Source organism: Taudactylus pleione, unplaced genomic scaffold, assembly GCF_031769625.1.
Source record: "Taudactylus pleione unplaced genomic scaffold, aTauple2 ptg000026l, whole genome shotgun sequence".
Lineage (NCBI taxonomy): Eukaryota > Metazoa > Chordata > Amphibia > Anura > Myobatrachidae > Taudactylus > Taudactylus pleione.
In genome coordinates this window covers 25,400,910-25,419,794 of record NW_028284428.1, presented here as the reverse complement: position 1 = coordinate 25,419,794, position 18,885 = coordinate 25,400,910, and the positions used below count along the sequence as shown (strand labels likewise).

At 45.2% G+C, this 18,885-nt stretch overlaps 1 protein-coding gene across 6 annotated transcripts in view; it reads right to left on the bottom strand.

Annotated features, from left to right (window-relative positions):
* PNPLA4 (patatin like domain 4, phospholipase and triacylglycerol lipase) overlaps window positions 1–18,337 on the bottom strand; it is a 101,785-nt gene extending 83,448 nt beyond the window's left edge. For 5 of the 6 annotated variants that reach the window (XR_015870227.1, XR_015870233.1, XM_088451533.1 and 2 more), the window contains exons 1-2: window positions 18,287–18,337; window positions 17,075–17,260 (exon numbers count right to left, since the gene is read on the bottom strand). Coding sequence is in view for 3 of the 6 variants with exons in the window: in XM_088451533.1 (XP_088307659.1) it covers window positions 17,075–17,254 (180 nt within the window). In the remaining 3 variants the exon portion in view is untranslated. Of the gene's footprint in view, window positions 1–17,074; window positions 17,261–17,663; window positions 17,697–18,286 lie in introns of those variants that run through there. The other variant, XR_015870229.1, reaches the window with a different exon arrangement.
* Between the last annotated feature and the right edge of the window lie 548 nt (window positions 18,338–18,885).

Below are 18,885 nucleotides of genomic sequence, written 5' to 3'. Positions count from 1 at the left end.
CCCTAACATATTGTGCCCAAGACAGCTAGTAGTGGCGGTGCATGCTTGATTGGTGATCGTGGGTGGAAGCAGCTGGTTTCACACACAGGGCATGTGCACTCTGGGCCTGATTCAGACCCGCTTGCGAGCGCTGAGCGCTCGCAAGCGGGTCGATGTTGCCCAAGTGCGCATGCGCATGATGGAGGCAGCTCCATCGTGTGCATGCGCGAGACCCGAATAACGACGGCCAAGCCGTCATTAAAGGTCTCGCACCAAAGGGGGCGTGCCGTCGATGGTGATTGATTGATTTGGTGGGCGTGGCTGTTCAGACGGAGAACGCCTACCGTCTGGGGCCAGCACCACTGACATCACTAGTGATGTCAGTGGGAGTGCTTTTGGCTCTGATCAGAGCCAAAAGCACTCCAGGGCTTGCGGCAGCTAGACCCTACCGCAAAGGTCTCGTCGCAAGCCCGATGGTCGCGATGGTCTTGACCATCGCGACCATCATTTTGGCCGTTCGCTATAGCTGTGGGTAGTCAAAAAGTAGGGGGGACGGCCCTGATTCAGAGCAAGCGCTCTGTCAGAGCGTCCGGCTCTGAATCAGGGCCTCTGTGCGGGTGCACCAGCCGCACCACCCTAGTTATAGCACTGCTGACATCACACACCAGATACACACTGATCACTATATGTCACCCTGACATCATACACCAGATACACACTGATCACTAAACACAGGTCACACCAACATCACACACCAAATACAGTGACCATACCTCCTAACTGTCCCAATTTAGGCAGGACAGTCCCACTTTTCATTCACTGTCCCGCCTTACCACCTTCAGGCCGCATTGTCCCATGGTAGGAGGAAGGTTAGGAGGCTTCCTCTCATCCTCTACTAATACGGTGAATAGATGCCGTGTATATGCGCGCAGTATCTATTCACTGCAGAGAGAGACTGGGGTCGTGCATAAAACCTCCCGAAGCACGGGGCTTGCCACTAGGGTGCCAAAAATGGGGGGCGGGGGGGCGTGGCTAGTGACAAAGCATTTACAATGAGGCCACTCTCCTTTAAATTAAGTTACTTCCCTTTTATTAGGCATGTGCAAAAAGGTCCCTCTCACAACTAATCATAACTACAAGTGCTGTAACAGGATGGCAGTGCGCACTGTGCTTGCCACGCATCCTAAACCCATGATGTCATGAAGTAAAGCCCGGGTAGCGGGGGCTGCCAGCTCAAGAACTTGGAGCACTACCCAACAGGCTGCCTGCCTGGAGCGTCACTTCGATGCTCCAGGCAGCTCTGCAGCAGCACTATTGGCTGCATGGTGCCGTTCCAGAGCAGGTTACTTGGAGGAGCAACAGAGCCGCCACTTGGGCCCTATGCGACAGCACTGCGCGCACCCCTAGTTACAGTTTTGGTCACACCACAATCAATCACCTTATAACACTTATCACTATAAACAGGTCACATTGAAATCACACACTGATCACTATACAAAGAGCACGCATTGATCATTATATACAGGTCTTACAAAATAGCTTTTTAAATACTTGCCATCATTGTTTCACTTAATAATAGGTCAGTTCATGTGTTAAACACATAACATAAGTAATATGGTAAATAATAAATGAAAAAGATTTACACGTACATTAAGGGCCTGATTTAGAGATCGATGCAGCTGCTGTGTAAAAATATGCTAATGCCTGCAGGAGTTGTCTGAAGGGAAAAGACAATGGGTGTCATTCAGACCCACTCGCAAGCGGCAGTACGCTCGCAAGTGGGTCGATGTTCCCCACTGCGCATGCGCACGACGGAGGGAGCTCCGTCGTGCGCATGCGCGAGACCCGGACTGCGACAGCCAAGCTGTCGCTCTGGGTCTCGCACCAAAGGGGGCGTGCTGTCGATGGTGACTGACAGCACGCCCCCTTTGGTGGGCGTGCCGGGGGCGTGCCTGCCAGACGGAGGCATTCCCATGGGAACGCCTACCGTCTGAAGCTGGCCCCACTGACATCACTAGTGATGTCACTGGGAGTGATTTTGGCTCTGATAGCGCCAAAATCACTCCAGGGCTTGTGGCTGGGAGACCCTACCGCAGGGTCTCCGTCGCAAGTCCGATGGTCAAGACCATCGCGACCATCTTTTTGGACGCTCGTATATGCTGTGGGTGGTGACCCACAGCTATACGAACGTCCAGGAGGAGGCTCCATTTTAATGGAGGAGGGCCCTGATTCAGGGCTCTGAATCAGGCCCAATGTCTACAGGGCCGGCTCTAGGGGTCTGAGCACCCTATGCCGGCCTGGTAAGTAGCGCCCTACATCCTCATTACCATAGGCCACGCCCCCTACGTGATGTTATTTGGAGGCGTGCCCGCATGGCACGCCTCCAAATAACGTCAGGCTGGGGGTAAAGCCCAGCCCTCCGTCACTGGCTGGGCTTCCCCCAGCCCTCTCCTGTCAGTGAATGGATGCCGCGTGCATGCGCGCTGCATCCATTCACACTCCGGGGGTCCGGCAGGTAGGGTCCCCAACCGCTCGATTTGACCACCCGCGGACCACTTCGGCCCACGGGTGGAAAAGCGGGACAGTACTGTCCGGCTGAAGTCGGGATGTTGGGGAGGGGTGCGCCCTGTATGGGTGGCGCCCCTGTTCGACCGCACTGGTCGAACACCCCTAGAGCTGGCCCTGGATGCCTGCATCCGAAGAGACAGGATCAGATCAGCATTGGCCATCTGAGTAAGTGGAAGCTTACTCAGAATGGCCACCTCTTGTCCGCTTGTGGGGCAAGTAAATCTGCATCAGAAGACGCAGATACGGGCCTCGCACTCCTAGAAAATGGGCCTGAATCTACCCCATTTTCAGGAAACGCAGGTAGTGTCGCCCTCTCCCCGGCCCCAAATGGCTGCAGCCATTAGGAGCCCCTGTGTGCAATGATAATACAGAACCTGTTCTGCACATGCAAAGAGCAGGCCATGTGCATGCCCAGTCCCCCAGCCATCAAACATGTACGCAAACCTTTGGATCTGAATAAGGTCCTAAATTCACAATACATTAAATGCAGTCTCACAAAAACTGGCATCTTTATCATTAAAGAAAAACAAGCTGAAATAGTTATGGTCTTTCTACTATGAATAGAAGATGGGTTTATAAGTTCCGTACTATTAAATATCGCTCAGAATATTCCTACAGAATGCATGTATGTATTTTGTTATAAATCTAGGAATTTCCCTGTATGTAATGGAGGATCCTATAACCGAAATAGCAACGTCCAGAAAACTATGCAATCTGAGGAAGACTCTCTAAATGACTTGAAAGTTTTTAAGAATTAGAAATTATGTCAAATAAAAAATAGCTTAACTATTATATATTTTCTGGGCACACTAAAAATTATACATAGAAGTAAATATGTGAATATTTATAGTGTACTGATATCAATAATGTGACATAACATACATATACGTTATATGCTGGAGATTAACTGATAATGAAGAGTGGATTGTCCTTATGGTACAATTTAATAGAAGTCCTCTGACTGTTTATAGATTCATAGTTGCATATATACTCACGAGTGGCAACTTTGAAGTATTAAATTACTCTAGTTACGTACAGTACACAAGAATTGTTGCATACAGTAGAACAATTGTAGCCAAATTCCTATTCTGCGATGTCAGGTGTGATCTAAAATTGCAGTCCTAAGGCAGGGGCATATCTAGAATGGGTGCAGCACCCATTTATTCAATACTTACCTCTCCAGAGTCCCTCATCGGCAGTAGGATCGCTGTACAAATCACCTGGACAAAAGCCGCTTCTGCCATTTTTCCCAGCATTTTGCGCATGCACCAGTGGCGGAACTAGCGGATGTGTAGCCGGTGGCTTGCACCAGGGCCCGTTGTGGTGCAGGGGCCCAAAGCCGCCGCTGAACCTGCCGCTAGTGTCCCCTCCGCTAGTGTAGTGCAGACCACAGTGAGCGTGGTCCACACTACACAGTAACAAACACACAGCCGCAGCGCCCCCTGCAGCAGGTGATGGGAGAGATGTCATGATGTCTCTCCCATAGTGCAGGAGAACAGCGGGCCGGGACTCGGAGCGGGCAGCGGCGTGTGTGTAAGGGACAATGGCACTGTATATGGGTGGGAGGGGGGGACTACTACTGGGGACACTGTATAGGGGGGCCGGTACTGCGGGCACTGTTTGGGGGAGGAGGGGGGTCGATACTAGGGGAAATACATAGGGGGGACAATGTATATGGGACACTACTGGGGGCACTGTATATGGGGCACTACTGTTGGCACTGCATAGGGGGAACACTACTGGGGGCACTGCATAGGGGGATCACTACTGGGGGAAATGCATAGGGGGGCCCAAAGCATATTCTTGCACCAGGACCCACCACTCTCTAGTTCCGCCACTGGCATGCACAGTAGGGAAGTCACCGGGAAAATGGCTGCTGCACCATTTCCCCGGTGACCTGCGCAAGTGCAGTAGACTGTGGCACAGACTAGTACCCAGAGCCTACTGCGCTCCGTGCACTGCCGGGTAGAGAAAATAAGGCCCTGGCTGGAGACTGCACATAGGCCCCCTCCTCTTTTAATATGCCCCTGTCCTAACGCAAGGATTAATATACAACACTTTACAAATGTACTACATAATAGTGGGGATTATCCCCAGTGTTCAAATAAATAAAAATCCCTTTCAAGCAAATACTGTACAATATTGGCCATATTCATTTGTGTTGTAAAAATAGATATATGAAATTTTGGAATCTGTATACACATAAAAACACAATATATAGAGGGATTATTCCCCAGTGTTTATAAAGAAAGATTCTTATTACCATTTTATGAGGACATTTTTGCTCATTATAAAATTGAGTATTTATACAAAACTTGTTAGCAATAATGTTGGTCAAATAAAGGTTAGCATAACAACATATGAGTTTGAAAATGTCTGCTATTAATCTGAGATAATAAATAATGTCTTGCTATGATTGGACTGTAACATTATCAAGTACAGCTACTGTATCCCAAACATAACATTTATATGATTAAATAAAGAGAAGACAGGAGACAGACGTGCAGCTGATAAATATTTTAGTTTCTCAATTCTCCTCTTTCTTTTCAACATACACTTTGTGCTAATATATATATATATATATATTACACATACACACATATATACACACACACACACAATTGCTCAATAAAAATGATATTTTAATTATCTATGTGAACAATTTACAGACTTTTTTTTATTGTATTTTCAAGTTCTATTACAAATCGGACAGAGATAGATACTCGACAATGCGTAATTCGCATCTGTGCATGCACTGTATGCAAACACTTTCCATTTGCACCCATGAACAGATATCTGCCAACTCAGATTTAGGCGCTGTGTGTCCTTGTTGGGGTCCTTAAGGTGGGTATGCACCTAGCAGATATATCTGCAGATCATTCGATCAGCAGATATATCTGTAGATGATAGTCGTTCATACACACTGACGACATTCATCTTATAGGCAGCCGCAGCTCCCGTTGGCGGGGGTGGCGGGTCTGCCCCATCCCCGAGGCCTCAGCTGCATGGGTACGGGCGATTGGTTGATCGCCCGTACACACTTGCCGATGGACAGATATATCTGTCCATTGGCTGTGCAGCACAGCTGACACAATAGGTCAGTGAACGACATCGTTCACAGACATATCGCTAGTACACACTGGCCAACGGGCACCAGATATATTGGCCGATCAACTGATCGGCCAATATATCGGTTAGTGTGTACCCACAATTGGGAGTCAGAAAGCAATTTTGCAGCGGTAATATGTATATAAAGGGTTAGGTCTAGACTATACAAGGCTGATGGACCTGTGACGTCACACCCACGTGACCCGGCCTGAAAGGGGGAGGGGCGGGGATGCTAAAGGGGGACCAAAAGTGTCCCCTCGTGGGCTTGCTGCGATCGCCACGGTTCGGGCACGGTGGCTCGCCACAAATATTTATTCCCCCTCTTTACCCTAGTGGATGGTAACGCAGGATCGGCTCCTGCAGCGGTCACGTGGTGGATACGTCACAGAGGTCCTTTAGCCACATAGGAAATAGCAGCAACCGTATATAAAGGTATCACAAGCAACAATGGCTGCTTACAGGCATGCAAATAGTTTTATCTCATGTAGTAGGCAGAGTCAGTTTGTTACTTCTCCAAAATGTAAGTACAGCTTTCACTTCAGCAGGACTCTCTGTGTAGACTACAAGTCTCAGCCAGTCTGCTCACTGTAGCTTGTTGCAGTCTCTTTCTCAGCTTCTTATTACTTCATCTGCTTATCTCTGCTCAATGCCACCCCCCAGCTCTCCTCTCTTATCTGTTCCAACTGACATTCTTCCATGTGCTCTTTTTTTTTTTTTTAAATCAACTTTATTTAAAATGTCACTGTCTCCCCCTGGCCACAAGATGGCTGACATCAGAGTTACCTGCATGATACTGGAACAGTTCACAATTACAGTGTATTATGTGGGGCTGAGACAGGTCTTTAAGGGATGCCTTGCAACTGCAGGACATCACACTATGCCACTGACAGTCATAAAAATATGTCAAGCTTTAGTGTTGCCTAGTAATGATGTACACTTTATTTCACCACTACTACATAATCATTTTATTTATGTAATAAAGTTTTCATTATCCACTATTCTACGTAAGAATACTGTGTATGGGGGTCTATTCATAAAGAACATGAAGTGGCTCACGATAAACATCACTATATATCGTAAAACATCAATGCGATATATAGTAATGTTTAGTAGTCATTCATGTACACTTACCTGTCCGGCGTCTTCGGGTGCTGTCTGGCCACTCCGCAATCCCTGGATGCAGTGAGAATGCAGACATATCGGGAGCCAGATATGCCTGTATTCTTACTGCGCATGTGTCGGCAACCGAGAGCAGCGTAGTAAGAAATGTGGACTGTTTTGGCGGAATTCAATTGTTTCTACCCCCCTTCACGCCCAACGGAGCTATTCAATTGTTGCTCCTGTCGGGTGTGATCAGCTGCCAGCGCTCCATTTCAGCTCGCAGCCCCAGCAGGGTGCGAGCTGAAATGTGCGAAAAGTGACATGTTTGGGCGCCCAAACATCACTTTTCACAGTCACGCCCAGCACTTTGGTCGGGGGTAGCTGCTTTACGTGGCTAAACCTGACCACTTTGGGCGCGATCAGCGCGAAAAACTGCAGCAATTGAATAGCGGCCCGCGATCTCCTTTCACTTTAGACGGGAGATCCAAACCACGTAAGCAATTGAATTCCGCCCTTTGATTATTACAACAATGAAGTCACGAATAAAGTAGGTCTTCTTACACCATAATGAGAAGCCCTGTTGAGTGAACTGTACTTATTGCAATTAGTTGACTATGGATCTGGTACCCACCGGGGACCAATGGGTTGTCACCCCAGACAAAGTTTGATTGAATTCTACAGTGCGTGCTGGTTGTTGCTGGAAAAAAATAATATATATATATATATATATATACACATATATATATACACACACACACTGGTGGCCAAAATTTCGGACACATTTTGAAATTTGAATGTTTATCAACTTCGGATGCTTAGAAAAACTGTTTCATTTCACACAGTGCAATGATTCATATATCAAATGAAAGGAAATTTAATGCTGAGTTCAACACAATAAACAGAGGTCAAATATTTGCATTACAAGGGAAGTTATGCCGTGAAAACAACACTTAGGGTGAAAATCCCTGTGTAGTTATGATGTTACTGTCCTATCAGTATTTCGTTGGGTGTCCTTTATTTTTCAAGACCGCAGCACAGCGACGTGATCCAGGATTGTGGCGTTAAGTGAAAATGGTCTTTCGTATGCAGCAATTGCGAGAGAAATTGGTGGGAATGTGACAACATCAGGAGTACGAAAGTTTTGTTTACGCTATCAGGAAACACAATCTATTACGCTATCAGGAAACACAATCTATATAAAACAAAGAAGGAAAAGGCCGGAAAAAGTGCACAACAGCTGATGATGATAGGAGAATAAAACTAATTTGCGTCAGGGACAGATGGATGTAAACTGAGTGCAACTGGTGTTTTTGTCAGTGCAAGAACGGAACGGAGAAGACTAATGGAGGTTGGCCTAAAAGGTAGGATTCCCCGAAAATAGCCATTGCTGAATAAAAAGCAGCGGCAGAAACTAATACAGTGGGCAAAAGAACACATTGCATGGACAGAAGGTCAGTGGAAACAAGTGATATGGAGTGACGAAACTAAGATATCAATATTTGGTATTGATGGGAGAAAATGTGTGAGACGTCGCATCGGGGAAGAGGTACATCCAGATTTTATTCAAGCAACAACAAAGAATCCTACAAGTGTTATGATCTGGGCATGTATGACAGCAGATGCTGTAGGCCGCCTTTATGTCATAGATGGCACACTGAACAGCAGAAAGTACATTGACACCATCCTACAACCAAAACTTCTACCTTCTATCAGGGATCTTTTTCCAGATAATGACCCATTTTTTTCCAGCAGGATTCAGCTCCCTGCCACACTGCACGGACATGCAAAAAGGGTTCACGGAGAATGACATACAGGTGCTGGGATGGCCAGGAAACAGTCCAGACCTGAACCCCATAGAACATTATTGGTTCATCTGAGGCATCCATCCATAAAAGACAATTAATTGAGGCTTCAATTGTCTCATGGCACCACATAAAAAAGAAGGAAAAGCTCCAAACATTGGTTGGCACAATGACACATCGCTGTGCTGCTGTCTTGAAAAATAAAGGATACCCAATGAAATACTGATAGGACAGTAACATCATAAGTACACAGGGATTTTAACCCTAAGTGTTGATTTCACTGCATAACTTCCCTTGTAAAGCAAATATTTGACCTCTTTTTATTGTGTTGAATTCAGCATTAAATCTCCTTTCATTTGATATATGAATCATTGCACTGCATGAAGTGTAACAGATTTTATAAGCATTCGAAGTTGAAAAACATTCAAATTTCAAAAAGTGTCCGCACTTTTGGCCACCACTGTATGTATGTATGTATGTATGTATGTATGTATGTATGTATGTATGTATATTATATATATATATATATATATATATATATATATGTGTGTAACAAATCAGTGGCACTTGGAGTCTGAAAAATGCTCATTTAATGTGTACAACAACACATGTCACCGTCACCAACGTTTCGGGGTGGTAAACCCCTTTGTCAAGGTGTACACCTTCTTCTTCTTCTACACCTTGACAAAGGGGTTTACCACCCCGAAACGTTGGTGACGGTGACATGTGTTGTTGTACACATTAAATGAGCATTTTTCAGACTCCAAGTGCCACTGATTTGTTACACTTACCTTTCTATTACGGAAGGCACTGGAGCATTGGTCGATTGAGGAAAGCAGAGTGCCAGTCCGCTGGACGTATATATATATATATATATATATTTTACACACTAACAATACCACGATCCAGCACTCCACTGGTTAAAGGGTTATCCAGAGAGCCGGATGCCCTCCACAGTCTGCCCCACTATAAAATACGCTGTAATACAATAATTCACAGGCAGCACTATTGACAAAATGATAAATGCACAATCACATAGCTGTATAGTCAAACGTTTCAGCGCCTTTATTGGCGCTTTTGTCAAGCCAGAATAAACAAACGTGCACACCTTAGCAGTTTAAACAGCAAAGCCCCTCATGCAAAGAGAACGCCCTCCCTTTCTCCGGCGCCCGAAGGCTGTCTCACCAGAAAGGACGTCCAGGGCCGTTTCTAGGGGAAGCCGACCCGTGTAATCGCACGGGGCATGCCGCCTCCAACCCCTGCTGCAGAAACAGCCTGTTAACTGCCGAGTGCCCACTGAGATTCAGTTACCAGCGGGCGCCTAGCAGAGCAGAGCAGCCGGAGACGGAGGCTCCGGCTTCCAGCTCCCCCAGTGTGCACTATGGGAGGACGTCATGACGTCTTTCCCATAGTGCAGAGGAGCAGCCGAGCCGAGCGGACGCCGGAGCGGGGCTGAAGGTAAGTATTACTATTTTTTTTTTTTTTGTGCAGGCAGCCTGGACAATACTTGGGGGGAGGGGCACGTCTGCTGGGGGAGGCACTACCACTGGGGGCCGCCGGGCATTACTACTGGGGACATTACTCTGGGGGCAGCACCACTACTGGGGGCACCTGGGCACAGCTACTAGGGACATTACTAGGGGGGCACTTCTACTGGAGGAGACACCACTACTGGGGGCACCCGGGCACTACTACTAGGGACATTACAAGGGGGGCACTTCTACTGGGGGAGGCACTACTACTGGGGACATTACTCTGGGGGCACTTCTGCTGGGGGAGACACTACCACTGGGAGCACCCGGGCACTACTGCTAGGGACATTACTCGGGGGCACTTCTACTGGGGGCATTGCTTAGGAGGCACCACTACTGGGGGCATTACTCAGGGCCCAGTGGCACTACTACTGGGGGCACTACTACTTGGGGCTTTACTACTTGGGACACTACTACAAAGGAAGCATTACTATTGGGGGCACTAATACAGGGGCATTAATACTGGGGAATTTATACAGGGGTCACTACTACAGGGGGCATTACTCCACTCCACATTATTACTGCTTCGAGGGGGGGGGGGGCGCATTTTGACTGCTCGCGCTCAGAGCCTCAGACTCTAGAATCTGCCCTGAGGACGTCAATCCCCTCCCGTTACCACAGGGATGTGTCAAACACCCAGTTGTTCTAGTTACCAAATATCCTCGATATGCCCATGAAACATAACATAAAACAAGAACAATACTGTTCTTGTTGGGCATACACTGCCAGATAAAATGTCTCTCAGACCGACAGACATTTTATCTGGCCGGCTGCCAGCCGCAGATGTACGCGGCATACACTGTGAGAGAAATCTCACAGTGTATAGCCCGACATCCGTGCTCCGCCCCCGGGGGAGGAGACATTTCCCTGTTCCTTCCGTAGGAAGGAACACAGGAAATGTCTGTCTGTCGGCTGTGCTGGGCATACACTGCCCGATGCGGCCGACAGTTTCCCGGGAAATATCGCATCGGACGGGCATGCTGGACAATCCAGCATGCCCGACCGAGCAATATTTAACCCTCGGTCGCCCCCCCCGCCCGATATCGGGCGGATCGTCCCGATAATTGCAGCGTGTATGGCCAGCATTACATCAAGTATAAAATACATACATAAACAAATACACCTTATCACAAAACATTTTAGACAATAAGAAGAACTAAAGCAGGAGAAGCAAGCAACCCAGCTACACGCTGGAGAATGTCCTGCGGTATAAAGGTAAACAAAAGAACACTGGTGCTGGCACGCTAAGTAATGTCAATATGGACAATGTATTCATGATAGCTATAATCTAAACAACAGCGTTATAACAACGACAACACATTATTTACTCAAATTGCTAATACTGTATGTAACAACTACATGTTATACTTAGGGACATACACTGTCTTAACTAATAGAGATGCAACACCTGAATCTAAAAAGCAGCCCTAATACCAAATACAACTAAACTGATAAGAAATACCTACTAATAGGGAAAAAGAATTTGATAATGGGTACATGGCATAATAACCCAGGGACTACACTAGTATGGTCTATTTAATTAGCTGAAACAGTGAAGTCCTAATGACTCGTTAAAACCACGAGGAGACAATGGGCCAAATTCAAACCCGTTCGCTAGCAAGCGATGTTTTGCAATGTGCGCATGCATCGCAGTGCGCGTGCGTGAACTAGTGTGAGCGATAGGGAAGTACTCACTCGCCCAGCATAGACAGCCCAGCTGAATGAGTGACAGGTCAAGCCGTTTGTGGGTGGTAACAGGGGCTGGACATTATAAACGGGGGAGTGGAGGTACGAATGCAGGCGTGCCTGAGAATCTTAACGCTGTTTCAGAGGCATGCATAATTAAAAGGTAGCGTCATAGTACACGTCACCTGGTTGAATTATACACTGAAGTGCTCACAGTGCTTGTGGCAAGGTATTGTCAACCTCAAGCGCTACGAGCACATCCTATGGTGCTTGATGTAACAATGTTTTCATGCACTTCCAGGAGATGACGTGTGCAAGTGGGCGTCTTATGAATGGCTGGTGGGTGTCTGCATACACAAAGTGATCGCACGCCAAGACATAGTGGGCGTGCTAATGCCTTGCCGTTCAATCGCCTGCCTTGCTGGGCGTGCGCTGGATTTGCATACGCTGGGAGCGAACGACCGCATCTAGTGAGTGGCTCTGAATCAGGCCCAATGTGTCAAGCCTAATAATCCAGTTGGTCTCACATTGTAAAAATTTACATGCTCGATCCTCTCCCCTTAACAGGGGGGGGGGGAATGGTCCATGATTCTATACCTAAGGGATGAAATATTATGCTTGGCCATAGCAAAATGCCTCGCCACTGGCTGTTCACTATTGCCAGTGGGTATAGCCGCCTGAATAGCTGAGCGGAGCTGGGCCATGTGTTCCCTTAGGGTACACTCAGTTTTCCCTATGTATTGTATACCTTTGAACAAGGACAAGTGATAGAGTATATAATAAATTTACTGGTACATGTCAAATGATACCTCCTGTATAGGGATGGAAAAAAAAACAGACCCTGTTTGTAAAAATCTGCGTGTAGTGCAGTTAGGACACTTAAAGCAGCATAATTTAGGGGTACCTAAAAAAGAGGTATGCTTGTTTTTGCCCATCTGAGAGATGTCATTACGAACAAGATAGTCACGAAAATTTTTGCCCCTGCAGTAACAGGACATCAGCGAAGAATTGTGTAAAGGTTTTAAATCTCCCCCCTCATCCACCTGTCTGACATCCCCAGTAATTGAGGTCATGGCACCAGCCTAGTCAAATGCATGTAGTTGTAATGATCATCTCCAGCCCCCTTACTGATGACAATGCCGAGAAGTCATGTACAGTGTTGCACTCTTGACATCACAGGCCCAGGGACTCTGGTTTCATGGCCTACTCTCCTTTCCGAACTGGCACCCAGTCCCCTCCATTTAGACACCCGACACCACTCCAATCATAGATCCAGCCTACAAATGTAGGCAGCAACTGCAGGCTAGACCCTGCCTCCAGCTGGCCTCCCTGACTCCCACCTTCCTGAACTTACTTCCTGTTCTGAATCATGCCGTTGGACATTTTAGATCTTTCTAAACACCATCCAGGTCCTCCCCTCTACCTGGGCTACATTCAGTCCAGCCCACAGTGTCGGTTTGCTACTTTATACCACAGTTCTGGCCTAGCAAACAGTATTCTCTACTTTGTATATCCCCAAAGTGTAATTGCATTTCCAAATATTGCTCCTCCTACCGATTGCAAACTATATAGTGTGTCTCTTAGATGGCTGCCTTGCCTGGTACTTTCATGGGTGTGATGAACAATCCATGGATTTTATAATTCTGTGGGTATTTTGTAGTATGTATTATGTATTTTGTATATTCCCAGAGTGTAATAACATTATTGCGTGTTTGTGCCAGATAAGCTGAATGAGGCTTTTATGTTAGTACTCGGAACAGGTGAACAGGCACATTGGTCATGATGACACATGTCTATGCACCAAGCACTGAGACAGTGACTGGGACCACCAGTGGCTGGTTGGTTGAGTTGGTCAGTAAGTCAGTTGTTAGTGTGATTAGCAAAGATGGCACCAAAATGACATAACAGCTAAATTGAATATCAATATTGCTCTGTTCTAGTCTTGTAGTTTATTTCATCAATAAAAAATGGTGGTTGTCATAGGCAAGCCCATAGGTGTGACGTTTAGTGGGTCCAGTGATTATTGCGGTGCAGTATTTATAAACAGTGGCAGGGAAAATGACCACAAATTGTAAAACTTACAAACTGGTGTTACTTTAAACACCAATGAATTACAATCATGCAAGATGTGGTAGTTAAAGAGCTCAGGAGGTCTGGTCAATGGATATCACTATTGACCTCCCTTGTAGTGAATGTAAGTAAGGGTAGCAAATGTTATGGTGCCTACACACTTGGCGATGTGCTCACGATCCGACACAGTGTCCGATTTCCCCTTGAACTCTCCCCAGCAGCTCGTGGGCACGATTTTGTGTTAAAAACTGTCCAATGTGACAAACGATCTATCGTGCGTCCTAACTATTCCAGTGCATAGTGACTGAGATTGTCAGATCTGCCCTACAGCACGGCAGATCTGAAGATGCGATGTACGACCTGCGGGGACGCGCATCATGATCGTGAGTGGACACTCACGATTTGGGCATATTTTACACGATTTGTCGTTACGATGTGTAGGAATCGGGCAAATCGTGTAAAATATAGCTAAGTGTGTAGGCACCTTAAGAAAAGCAAATGGTAAAAACTTGCAAGCAGGTCCCTCTGCAACTCATACTCTGTGGCCATGATTCATATTTGTATGCTAAGCCGATATTTACGCAGTTCAGCATTATCGGTGAACTGAGCATGCATCTAAGCCGCATTGCGTATGTGTCAAGTTATATCACATCGACTTTTTTCCTACAGTGTGATTGACAGGCACGGAGTGTTTGGGGGGAGGTAACAGGAAGTGCCAGCAAAAAATGCAGATGTGTTGCGACCATTTTTGGCGAATGTCACAGCCTGAGTATGCGATCCTGTAAGCAAAAAAAATATATATCTCCAGCATCTAAGTTCCTGCACCCATTTTGCGAGCGATCATAGGGTAACTCAGAAAATCGATAAACGACTGATCTGCGATCGATGCTGCATCTTTGTACGCAGGATGCTTGGATTTGCAAATCCACAGGATGGCGTCTCAATTCATTCCCCAGCATCTGCAGCATTTGCATATTTTGTGTACGGGATCACAGCAGCAATGTCATTAGAGTACAACTCTGAATTAGGCCTTATATGCTCTATGTAATTATGTAATCTGAGCACATTGGTCATGTATTTATACTCCCCCTCTATGTCCACGTGGACAGTAGGAATGACTTTGGACAGTAACTTATGTCAGGGTACAAATACTGAGCCCCTTCAGTATTTGTACCCTGACGCATAAGTTACTGCCCAATGTCATTCCTTAGTCTCCTTGTGGACATAGAGGGGGAGTATAAAACTGTGGCGAGTGAAGTGAGCCCACGTGGCCGAAGAGTGGCGAGCCCGCAAGGTGACAAATTTCTTCTTATGGTGGCCGTTATGGACATGGAACCGCACTTCCGCCCTTACTCCACGTCACTTCTATGTACAAATACTAAAGGGTATCTATACACTACAGTTAGAGGAGGGGGCAGCACCTAGGGGGAGACTGGGGGAGGGAATCACACCATGCCCCTTACCCTAGCCAGAGTCCCTGCTCCCATTGTGAGGGTGCTCAGGAGGGGCCAAATCCATAGCCACATTATAGTAATACTGAGTATTACTCAGCATGTGATCCAGCGTGTGTTCTCTTCCTACCTCCCACTGTATGGTATTCATGTTCTCATGTATATACTCCATATAATGTCATCAGGCTGCACATTCTGCCACCACGCCATCATCCGGTTTCCCACATTTTGGTAAGTCTGCTTCTGCTTTGCTAACTTATTTTCCAGTTGCACTCACCTGGGGACCTCATTTGGTGGTTGATGTTTAAAGAATATTTATATATGGCTGTGGTCCACCAAGAGGCGCCAAAATCTATGCTTGCTTACCACAAAATGTAGGCTCTGGTCGGCCCTGCATGCATGCTTTCATATCAGCGATAATAACCTAAGCATGGTAATCCACCAAATCATATAGAAAATGTTGGTTACCTAACAGAACAACAAGTCAGGTAGACACTTAATGTTAGAAGCACCACTCACATTTACGTGTGTATTTTTTTTTTAAAGGGATTGTAAAAAGCTGTACAATGTCTATCAGTACAGTAAGGCACACTTGCTACCCATGTATCCCTTCAATTGGATATTCACACAATGATAATTGATTAAATAGTGTACTATAATCTGTTTCGCAAAAAAATTGTTTCCAATACACTGTGCTAGATAAGCAATTTTTAATCACTGTTTAGGGCAATAATGACATTCCATCTCCTAGTGTTACAATAAAATCATCTCACATGAGCTTCAGATGATTAATTTTGGCCATATAGTCTAATGGAATAGGCAATTAATCGCTGATCCCAGGAGATGTTAGGATATTCTGATCATTAAGTGCTGATATAAAATAGAGAATACAGGCAGGTTTTTTGTTTTAAGCGATTAATCTTATGTGATGAATTGCATAAAGTCACGCTTAATCACACACTCTGGTTTCCTAAGCGATTAATCGCATGACATTTACTCACGTGACTGAAAATTGCTTGTGTAGTCCCAGTCTAATTGTTTTCAGTTGTTCAGCCTAGACACATTACTGTCATCACTAGATGTATAATCCTAGCATTGTGACTTCAACATATGGCATGTCAAGCAGTATTCCCTTTCACCATAAACACACTATTTATATATTTGCTGTCTGCAATATTCCTAGCTGTTCTGCAAACTGATTTATAATCAAAGAACAAAACTTGGGCTTAATCTAAGTGGTAAGGGACATGCAATGCATGTTAATTATTCCTGTCAATGCCTTGTTGCCTCATTCTCAGTTCTATTCCAGTGACACACATAGCTAATCTAGCACTGAAAAGAGGAGATAGATTATTTTCTTATCACATTGCTCTACCAAAAAGTTGAAACCTAAATTCCCATAGGAATGCATATTTTCTTATTAACATTCCTATTATTAACTTAAGTTAACCTGGCCTTTAAAATTAACTAAAACCTTTGGTGGCAGCATTCACAATCATAAACAGGTTGCTCCGATTCTCACATTTGATTAACTTCATAACCATTCTACATGCACCAATACCAATTTATGTGCAGGTAGATGTTATATTTCTGTGAATAATCTTGTGCATTAATGTTAGTATATTTATGTACGGTACCAAGTCTGACCAAAGGACTTTAATTAAGGAAATAAAACATGTAAAAAGCCTATAAGTCTGATAAGGATTATCTAATGTATCAGCTAACTCCACACATAACATTAAATCTATTTAGACTTTTAGATTACACCTTTAATTACCTTTATTTTGTCTGGAGCTGTTAAAAGCACTGTAGCAGCCAAGGATCCAGCTGAAGCCCCAGCAAAGACCTTCACAGCCTTCAACATTGTCCGACCATGTTTTAAAAGAGCAGATGCTGCCCCCAAGTGGTATATTCCAAGAAACCCACAGGCAGCAAAAGACAGGTTTAAATGGTTCATTGTGTCCTACAAAATGATAAAATAAAAAGTCGTGTAGTATGAATTGAAAACATAATCCCTTTCATGCTCAAAGCTAAGTGATAGGAATAGACTGCAATCATTTCCACTTAAAAATTAACTTGATTTGTACATGTCCTGTACACTCTGGCCGATATATCTTTCGAACAGCCAGCGAACGATATATCGTCCCAACCGTCGGTCGATGTGTGCACACAATATATCTGCGAACGACGTCTTTCACAGATATATATCATTCACATCGTTTGATGTGTACACACGATTGAACAACTGAACGATATATTGGGTGCAGATTCCATTGGATATGATGTCACAAGTGAGCGGGCACTGGCATGTTGGACAGACGATTAGTAAGTGTGCATTCACAAAATCGTTTGTGCATATACCTTACCAATCTTTGGATCGGTCGTCTGGACGGCTGATCCGTCGCTCCAATGTGTACCCCACGAATAGAGTAAGATTTTATTGTGCGCAATAATAAAATGCAGGATTATATATTAAAGATGATTTAGCACAAGCGGACTGAGACAACTATTTGTATTGTAGGAAATCAGTTGCCTTCCAAAAGAGAACAAGGGACCAGCTACAGTATTTATCTGTACCTTCAATAGATCAAATGAGATTAGCCATCTATAAGCTGACATTAACCAGGAGAAAAAAAAAGAAATCTGTTCCCATATCTAGCCCGGTATTTTTATCACCTAAATTACATTTACATTATCTTACTTATTGCTTACTGTACGTTTGTCAGCAATTCTGTCTTCTGTCGCTATTAAAAGAAAAACCCACAAAAGCATAAAGAGTGCAAATAGGATGCAATAGATCTCTGATATGCAGCCTACAGTACTGTAGCTCGCTGGCTGCAGCATAGAAAGTGACGACAAATGCAGCAGCACTGAGGTAGCTCTCCCTCTCTCCTCCCTAGCACTGAGATGAATGTATCATTCTCTGAGCCCTGCCAGCTCTTATACAGCCCTGAGCTGCAGTAAACATTTGTTATTCCAGCACTCTGACCTTTTTTCTCCTGCCATAGAAACCAGGAAGGATTTCTCTCTCCCACCAGCCTTCCTGCTTATGTCACCAGCCAATAACAGAGATTATTTTATCAGCCAATAGAGCCGTCAGACTGATGCAGCAGCCCTGCTAGATAGAAGGTGCTTTTTTCCTCTAGCAAAGCTGCTTATTCAAATTGCTGTATATCTTGCCCGGAATCTCACCTCAGAATGCTTCTTTTTTTCCTCTTCCTTTTATAAGACATTCGGTCCAGCTTTAGTACAAAGGCCGCCTAGGATTACGGCTTTCCTTCTGCTGTTCCTTACAGATATATAATTCATGTGGATGCTGTCACAGACTTTTTCGCAGCCATTTCAGAGCTCACAAATACATATATCACTTTTTGCTATTACACAGAAAGAATCTTATCATGCTGTATGCATTATTCACACACATCTATGTTAGCTCGTTCTACTGACATATATAGCTAATCCCAGATACACACTACAGTTCTGCTGCTGTAGCAAGTAACTCTGTGGAGGGTACTACAGTACATTGCTCTGCGACAGCGAATCTCCTTGTACTCTCTACATCCCCAGAAGAGCTTTGTGTAGCAGCAA